General features: G+C 53.7%; 1 protein-coding gene across 1 annotated transcript; it reads right to left on the minus strand.

Moving 5' to 3' along the window:
• Window positions 1-2,447: 2,447 nt before the first annotated feature.
• On the minus strand, window positions 2,448-5,455 carry LOC104472502 (chromosome unknown open reading frame, human C1orf116). The gene is made up of 5 exons (XM_010088208.1): window positions 5,423-5,455; window positions 3,883-4,060; window positions 3,676-3,704; window positions 3,130-3,474; window positions 2,448-3,026 (listed from the first exon to the last, which is right to left on the minus strand). The coding sequence occupies exons 1-5, from the start codon at window positions 5,453-5,455 to the stop codon at window positions 2,448-2,450; spliced, it is 1,164 nt and encodes a 387-aa protein (XP_010086510.1).
• Between the last annotated feature and the right edge of the window lie 3,376 nt (window positions 5,456-8,831).

An 8,831-nucleotide genomic window follows, 5' to 3' on the forward strand; every position in this document is an offset into this window, starting at 1 on the left:
AGGCTGGGGCTGGCTTGGTTGCTGCTACATCAGTTGGTGGGGATCCCGGGGCACTTGGCTGAGGAGTGACTGGCTGCTGGAGACTCTGTGATGAGAGATGTGGCTGGGCTAGAGTGAAGGTAAATATTTTCCTTTGAGGCTCTGGATTATTATGGGTTACAGAAGAGAAGGAGAGCTTTGCTCCCTGGGGTCCTTGCTGCCTGGCATGGAGGGAGCGGGCCAGCGTTGAGAGCAATTATCCGGGTGAGTGTCGATGCTGGGCTGCTGGGAGTGATGCTGCTGCCCGGCTCCCCTGCAAGCGTGAGGATACCTGGCAGGCTCCAAACCGCCCCGTGTGCAGGCAGGCAGCAGGAGAGGCTCCCACCGGTGCTGCGCTCCTGGGGCTGGAGACTTTCAAGTACAAATGGTTGGCTTTAGAGGCAGCAAGAGCACAGTATAAGTGAAAGAGGAGAGGAAGGTGCAAGATGAAGCTCAGAGTGGAGGGGGCAGCCCTCGGAAGCTGCTCTCGCAAGTTTTAATGGTGCTTTTTCATCCACATGCTCCTCTCCTCTGACCTCTCTGTTTCACCCACTGCTGTTTCCAGCATCATGCTCCTTAATGCTCTGTCTTCCTGCATGTCACTTGCAAAATGCAGATACATGACTATTGCGACGGTGTTTGCTGAGCAACCTGCTGAGTTCTCGGTCAGACCTTAGCCCATCTTCTCCCAGTTTCCTCCCTGTTGTACAGGTTCGCATTGCTGCTGGCCAGCCCCAAACTAATTTAGTTAATTGCTTAACTACAAACAAGCATTTCCCTGCTTTTGTGAAGTATAGCTGCTCAGACATAATTTTCTCACATTCCTTGGATTCTTTACATGGCTCAGTGCTATTCCCTCCACTTGTGCGCACCTTTATTATGTGGGGGTTTGTGAAATGACGCAGCTTTTGCAGAAGGATGCCCTCCCCTTCTTCCCATGCAAAACCAAAGCTCTGCTGATGGCTGTTTGGAGAGGAATTAGAAGCTTGGCTCTGGGTTTTGTCAGTACGAGCCTGGTTAGTATTCACAAAGCTGTCTTGAATAGCTGCTTGTACTGCAGGGTCAGTGATTAAAATGATTGAGTGCAACTTTATCTTAATGCTGCAAGCAGTTAATTAACATCAGTGAATTGTTTAGTGCAATTGCCTCCACGGGCCAGCCCCTCTCTCTCAAGCAAGCCTGTGTTAGATGTGAAATTAAATTGCCCGTTAGGAACAAAGGCACTTGCTTTATTAGCAGAGGCTCTCTCTAGATGTTCAACACTGACAGCGCTGCATGGAAGATTTTTTTGGTGAAGAAATTAAAATGATCCTTCCAAGTTAAGCTGTTAGTGCAGCTTTTCAACTAACAGGGCTGCTGTGGGAGATGTCCCAGCAGACCCAGGAGACTCTGCCAGTTGTAAGGGTTGCAAGAGGTCCAAGTCTCTGGTTCAGACCATCATTTGCAATGCCCGGCTGCTGCCTGGATCCCTCACACTCCTCAAGTCAAGACACACTGAAGGTTAAAACCCATGATTTAGCTTAACCAGAGCTTTGACTGCAGCATAAATCCGTACTACCCAGGCACTTTCTGATCATATACAAGTTTATTACAGAAATAAACCACCTGTGTTATACAAGGTGTGCAGCATAAACATTGACAGCATCAGCGGGGTCTGAAAGATGCCAGGAGAGTCTGAAAGGGAATGAAACAGTGATGTCCCAGGTTTGCGTCTCTCTTTGGGCAGCGTTTCTGGTTCTGCCACCGAAACACAGTCACTCGCTTCTTAACTGTCACTTCATCATCCACACGGATGTGCTATATCCAGGTTGTTGGGGCTGGATGTGGGAGGAGCAGGGGATGTCCGTGCAGCCATCCAGCCTCGGCTGCGGGGGCTGGGCGAGGGAGTACTTGTGTGTGGGGGAGGTTGCTGAGCCCCCGCCAGTTCCCCTGGCAGTTCTCCGTGTGGCAGTTGTGGCTTTTGGGAGGCACTTGCATGGGGCAGGTGAGTGCTCAGGTTTGTAATAAAGTTAAAATACCCCCAAAAATCCCAAAGGTGCAGCAGAGTCCTGCAGTTCTTCCCAGAGAGGCTTTATCCACAGGCAACCCCTTTTAAAAAAAGCCAGACCCCCAATTCCATGGCTTCCCTGTTGTGATGAATCCCCAAATGCATTAAAGCCCTTGTAGGAGAATAAGCCCCAACCACACGCTGAGTGATGCTTTATATAAATAGCTCATATACACCTGCTATATACAAAAGATTATGTACATGTGGCATTGCTGTAGTTGGTGTGAAGCTCTGAATACCTCTCGTGGTGCAGCTCCTGAGATGCTGGGGCAGGAGATCACAGCAGAAGATGCTCATGGTTGTGCTGCCTGAGGACAGGCAGCGAAGGAGCCCGGATCCAGGATGAAAAGCCCCTTTTCCAGCAGCCCCCTTGCTCCTGCAGCTATTCTTTCAGCAGACCGAGCTTCTTCAGAGCCTCCCGCCGGTTCTCATCGGTCGCGCCCTTGGGGGAAATCTTCACGCTGACGCAGGAGCGGGGTGGCCTGGGGAAGCTCTGCGTAGGCTGGGATCGCTGCTTGCTGCTTTTCTCAGGCTCTGCCTGTCTGGGCTCCTTCAGACCAGCAAAGTCCTTCCCCACCGCGAGGGACACCGGCCGGGGACGGCTGCTCCTGAGGAAGCTGGGGGCGAGCCGCTCGATGAAGGACATCTTGCCCAGGGAGCTGCTGGTCTTGACGCTCTGCTCCTTGGTGCTGGCCATGTAGCTGCTCAGCCCCACGCCGGAGCGCTCCAGGGTGTTGGATTTGAAGTTCATCTGCCGAACACCCGGCACTGACCTCTCTGCCACCCCGCAGCGTACCTCAGGCTCCCCGGGAGCGGGCGATGGCATCTCGTGTGGTTGGGGATGTGTGGTGGGTTGGAGGTGGGTCCTCAGCTCCCTCCTGTCCTGTGACAGTCCGAGCTTCTCCAGTGCCTGCTGCCGGACTTTCTCCCTCTCCTTGGGGTCCAGGTGCCCTGAATTTGCCTTTTCAGCAGCGGCATCGCTGGCAGGGCTGGGGGGCGTCAGCAGCGGCATCGCTGGCAGGGCTGGGCTGAGACCCAGCTGAGGATGGAGGTGGGGCTTTTACCTTCTGGCCGGGCTCCATGGCAAGTGGCCCTGGGCTGTTCTTGCTGGTTTTCAAGATAATATTTGGTGGTAATTTCCGCGGTTTGGGGGCAGTTGGAGGCCCACGCTTGGCATCTGGGTCCTGAGGGGCTTCTTCCAAGGTAGATTTCTCTGGCTGGCCCCAAGAAAGCCATGACTTGGTCTCCTTGGCTGTTTCCCCCTTGGCACCTGAGCGACTGCTGCGTGCCCACTCATGGCTCACCAGGTCATCCCGGAAGGGATCGGGAGGCTGGATAATCAAAGATCCCAGGGACGACTTCTGGCTTCTCGTGTTGGCTTGGTCAAGCCTGTCCTCCTTGGCCATCTCCTGTGAAGATTTACCCACTGGCACTGGGTCCTCCACAGTGTGGACTGTTGCTTTGCCGTCAGAAGCTGCGTTTGCTCTTTGTGCATTTGCTGCAGTGATGCTCCTCGGAAGACTGCAATAGCCAGGGCTTGGGACCGCTGCTGGAGCTGAGCTTGACAAGCCGGAGATGCTCTTCTGTTCAGCTGCACGCTGCTGACCTACGTTCGGAGGGGGAGCCCCATTTTCCAACTCTAGGCAAAGAGAGAGAAGTGAAGTCACGCACCGCTCTGCAGACAGACACGGGACACCTTCCTTAGCTCGCTGCGGGAATAAAGCTGGGGCAAGGCTCCCTCCCTGCCTGCCGAGGGAACGCGCCCCAGTGTGATGGTCCCTTTGCAGACAAGGCTGGAGGAGGGGTTTCCAGCTTACCCCGGGACACGGAGTCTCTCCTGGGCCACATCCCGGGAGGCTTGGAGGGCTCCACGTAGTCAGTGTCATCAGTAGAGACCCCGCTGTCGGCTTCTGTGTCCAGGGAGCCAATAGTTTCTTCTAAGAACATCAAACACTCTTTTTCTTCCACAGATAAGTAGTCGTAGCTGTTATCGCTCTAGAAAATAAAAAAGCAGCAGAGGTAGGGGACACAGGTGTATTGCTATCCACAGCCCTGACAGCTGAGGCTGCTCCTGTGGCAGCTCCTGCCCCGGCACTTGGCCAGGGACTGTTCAAAAATTGGTACTTACAGCTACAGAAAACTAGACAACTTCCTCTAAAATATATATATACACATAGGGCCATTTTTATATTACCCTACTACAAGCATCAGAAGATGGGTTATCCTTAACGTGGAAATTTGGCCTCTACCTTTTAGTTCTTTAGTTTACTTTGAAAAATGAGCAGATGGGTAACATGGGTGGTCTATGGATACAGACATCTGTGCTGATCAGCTGTGCTGAATCTTAAAGCTTGCATAAATATCATAAATACTGAAGGTATATGTGTGGGTGGTGGTCTCCCTCCTTGTTCTCCTATTCATACCCCAGCTTTGAAAGGAGTACAGCAAGATGCTGTTTAATTTTTGTTGTATTCCAAGTATCATGAGATATGGTTCCTGTGGAAGTGCCAAGTTACAAGGTGCGATATATCACCAAACTGAAGTGCAGGAAAGGATGGAGCGTGCATCAGATCAACAAGCACAGAGGATAAATTGTCGCAGGTGGAGTTGTTTTGCAGAGAGACACCTCTCCAAATCTTTTACCATGCAATATTGCAACCAGTTTTTCCATCCCTAATAAATCTCAGAGGGTTTGGTTCTGGTTTGCAATACATCAACTGGAAAACCTGTTCAGGACTGAGCCTTGTGCTTACACGTATCAATTATGCTCCACGTCAGACAGGATGTAATTAGTCCATCAATCTTGGAATCAGTGTTTGGAGGCAAACAAGCCCTAATGGAGCGATAGTGAAAAATTACAGATCTACACCCATGGTCCAAACTCATCGCTGCCTTAACTAGGAAATTAATCTCGTCAGCTGGGAGGAGTGCAGCTCGCTGTATATTCCAGGTGAAGTCAGCCCTGCTGGAGCCAGTCTGACCCAGTTATCCAACTGGTCTCATCCCTCACTGGGGAACTCACTGGGCTCCTCCTGCCCAGCGCTGCACTATCTGCCTCTGCATCTTCGGGCAATGCAGGACCCCCCTGGCTCTCAGCATCATTTCCTTGAGGAGCCCTTGCAGAGTGGAGGCTCCTGATGGCTGCCACACATGCAGCAGGATGGAAGGTCTGGGAGTGCTTTGGGGCAGGAATTAATTGGGTCCTTGCATGATGCTGTGTCAGGGCCCCCAGGCGCCTCCAAAGCACCGATGGCGAGAGGTTTTGAGCAGACACCAAACCAAAATCCTTCCTCAGCTGCCAAGAGGGGTGAGCAGAGCCCCTGCCATGCCCGGGTGGGGTGTGATGGGGTTACTCACCCGCTGCGAGTGGTTGGAGGCTGTGCTGACCATGCTGTCGCAGCTCAGCCATCTCCAGCCCCAGCTCCTCCCTGGGCATAGCACAGGCTGCCGCGGCGTCCGGCGTGGGGCAATATCCCAGCTGAAGAGGGAGAAAAGAGAGGAGTTAGGCTGTGAGACCCCCCTGGGGTGATGCAAGCACAGCTGGAGGGAGGACAGGCAGCTGTGAAGCTGTAGAAGTGCTTGATCCCAGGCTGCTCTCTCCAGAAGGGGCAGCTGGGCTGTTTGAAAGCATCCTTGGAACAGAAGTTTTCCCCGGAAGAACTGGAAATAGAGAAAGTTCTGGATGCCCATCCACGGCCCTCTCCTGTTGGTGGTTATCTAATCATCTCGGAGGTGTGTGGATAAACTGGTTCTGGAGTGAAGGAAGAGGCTGTAAGCCCAGTTCAGTGGGGAGCTCAGCAGCAGCGATCCCATCCCAATGCAGCCCCAGCCCAGCTCTGCGGGACCCCTTCCCTCCGCCGCACCCACTGCTCCCAGCTCCGCGCTGAAACCGCTGAACACGCTGACCCGAAACGCGGCCGATTAGTCACAGCCGCGCTCTGCAAGAGCTTCCTCCTGGCACAGAGCTTCCTCCACCCCCTCCTCGGGGACCATGGTGGTGGGGGGGGCTGTGGGGAGGGGTCCCTGTACCTTGGGGTGCATTGGGGCATGGGCTGTGTCTCCAGCCCCCCCCGGGGATGTTGCAAACAGCACCCCAACATCCCCCTCTGCTCACAGCAATGCACCCCTGCTGCTGTTCTGGATGCAGCCCGTACCCCCCGACACCGGTGGGGCCCCGACGTGGTAGCAGCTGGATGACAACCCACCGTGGGGGTTCCCACGAGTGAGACCCCCCCCAGGCACAGTCCCAGGGGCAAAGGGGCCGGTTATCCTCGCAGGGCGAGCAGCCAAGAGAGCTCTGCTGCCCGCGGGGAGAGGCTGAGCAGCCGACAAAAGGCGTAATTGCTTATGGATGTAAAGCATAAAGCTTCCAAAATGCACCGACACCGCCAATTACGTGTTTTCTTCGTGCGCGCCGCCCATTCTTCGGAAGAGAACGGGGCTGCGGAGGGTAAGGAGAGCAGCAAAACAAACGCCCCCTCCAACACACGCGGCCCCACGCGGGAGGATTTGCTCGGCAGAAGACAGAGGAGCTCTTTGTGCGGTAACCTGGCCGCGGCACGCAGGAACACACTGCTGCTTTTTTTCTTGTAGCAGGATCAGGGAATTAGATCGAGCGATAAGGGAGCAAAACTGGCTGCTTGTTCAGAGTGTTAGACGCTGAAAGAATTCCTTTGTAATTGGAATATGCCACAAAAATCAGATTGCAACACCCACACCCTGACAGATGCAATCCTTCCACGCAGGAGGAGTTTAATATTTCAGTCTCAGCTTTGCATTATTTACTGCTTAAATTACGTTTTAAGTGGAGGGTTTGGAACAGCAATACTCTAGATTCTTTTAATTTGGATAACTTGATAGCCAAAGCTTTTACTTGTCAGGACGCAGAGACACAGTCTGAGTTTGGGGGTTTTTAGGCTTCTGCAAGCTGCACAGATTTGCTGTACGCCCCAATATTTGCAATAGGAATCTGCTTCTAAGCAGCAAGAGACTCCTGCCTGCAATGCTGCAACGCTCCTCGCTGCCTGCCACACAAATTCGAGAGGGCAAAACCCTCCTGGGGAAGCGAAAAATCTTGCTCAAACCCAATGCCTGCAGCTGCTGGCAACCAGCGACCTCTGTGCAAGGCAGCCCCTCGTCGGGAGAGCAGCAGCGTGGTCCAGCTTTAATCAGGGGTCTGGACAGAGCTAATTTCCCTGTGAGGATGCCCACCATCGTCAGCCCATTGGAAGAAATAATTTGCTCTTGTTCAAACAGTGTTTGCAGAAATGTAGAGCAGCTGCCAAGGGTTTGCACCCGCCAGCCCCAGCTCGCAGGGAGGCAAAGTTCAGCCCTGAGCTCAGCTGAGGAGGGCGAGGATCTGCGCAGAAACGAGAAGTTTGTTTCCTGCCCGCTGGTTCTCTGATGCGATTATGGCTCTAACGCGTTCATCTGACTCAGGAAAGGGGAAAAATCAGTGTTGAACAATCCCAGGGTTTATGGCTCAGAAGGATTTTACTGTTCCTTCCTTTCGCTGCATAACCCGGCAGCTCAGCCCCAAACTAAAAAATACAACTGAGCATTTAAATTAAAAGACATGCTGCCTGAGAAGCTGTTTTTCAGGGGCATCTGTCTTCCCCCACTAAAAATGCTTTTATAAGAAGCTGTTTTTCTAAATCTAAAGTAAAAGGCCAGTTCGCACAACTTCTGTGACAGCTGCCGTAACTGTCCCTCACAGAGCTCGCTGAGCCCTCGAACATCAGAGAGGTGCCGGGTAGCAATTAATGCTAATTGCTTTGTATGAAGAGGCTACTTTCTTTTAGCCCAGTCCTCCTGCAAGCACTCCATCACGGCTCTCCAGCAACATTAAAGCCCCTCGGTACCCCCTCTGCCTTACAGCTGCCAGCAAAGGGCTCCATCCTGCCCAGCTCGACACCCAGAACAAAGCAAAACCCCCTTTGCAGGTCCTGTCCCAGCTGCTCCAGCTCTGCAGCAGGATGGATCCCAGCTCAGGCTGAAAGGAGACCTATAGAAAGGAGACCAGCAGGTCTATAGTTCCTCCTACTTAAACAAGTAAATCGAGTGCACGAAGCAGCTGCCCGAGCTGTTTGCTGTCCTGAGCACAGGTTTTTCCAGCCTCTCTGCCAGCAGCTGCTCCTCTCCCCAGCTTTCCACCTGCTGCCACCTTCAAACCACCTTGTCCATTGCCACTGGTGCCACCTCCTGTGACACTGCCACCACTTTCCCCTTCCAAAGCTGTACCCCCGCGGGTGCCTGAGCCCCATGTCCCGCCCAGGCAGAGGTGCTCAGCCCCTCGTCTGCAACCCATGCAGCAGGAAAAGGACAGAAAGCAAAGAACAAGAAGGAATAGCAATTATTATATTTTTTTTCTTTTTTTTACCAGTACGTCCTCAGTCGTTCTACGCTGCCCAAATCCTTGTCCCAGCCGTGCCTATCCCAGGACTTCTTTGCTTTTCTGGGCTAACCAAACAGAGCCACGTTACACATTAACTCACCTCCCGGCAGAGATAAGGCTGCGCGGGCGCTCGGCGGGTCTGCGCTGGTGGGCGAGCCCCCAGCCCCTCACCTGCAGCCGGCTGCACCGCGGCGAGAGGAACTCATCCCACCCTGCGAGGCTCGCCGCTGCTCCGGGCTGGGGTCCCGGCTCAGCCAAGCACCTAAACCAGCTGCATGTCCTGACCTGAAGCAGCTGGTCCCTGCGTGCCGGGATCGCTTGCAACCCTGGATGAGGTGCAGGCAGCGCAGGCAGAGGTGCAGGCAGCACCAG

This window comes from Pterocles gutturalis, unplaced genomic scaffold, assembly GCF_000699245.1.
Source record: "Pterocles gutturalis isolate BGI_N339 unplaced genomic scaffold, ASM69924v1 scaffold4742, whole genome shotgun sequence".
In the NCBI taxonomy this organism is placed as follows: domain Eukaryota; kingdom Metazoa; phylum Chordata; class Aves; order Pterocliformes; family Pteroclidae; genus Pterocles; species Pterocles gutturalis.

Bases quoted from the DNA above. Each gene is read 5' to 3' on its own strand.
- LOC104472502 (XM_010088208.1), bottom strand. From the start codon at position 5,455: ATGGTCAGCACAGCCTCCAACCACTCGCAGCGG. The intron at 3,475-3,675 runs GTAGGTCAGCAG...AAATCTTCACAG, and splicing joins ATGGGGCTCCCCCTCCGAAC to GAGATGGCCAAGGAGGACAG. The intron at 3,027-3,129 runs GTAAAAGCCCCA...GCTGCTGAAAAG, and splicing joins CCATGGAGCCCGGCCAGAAG to GCAAATTCAGGGCACCTGGA.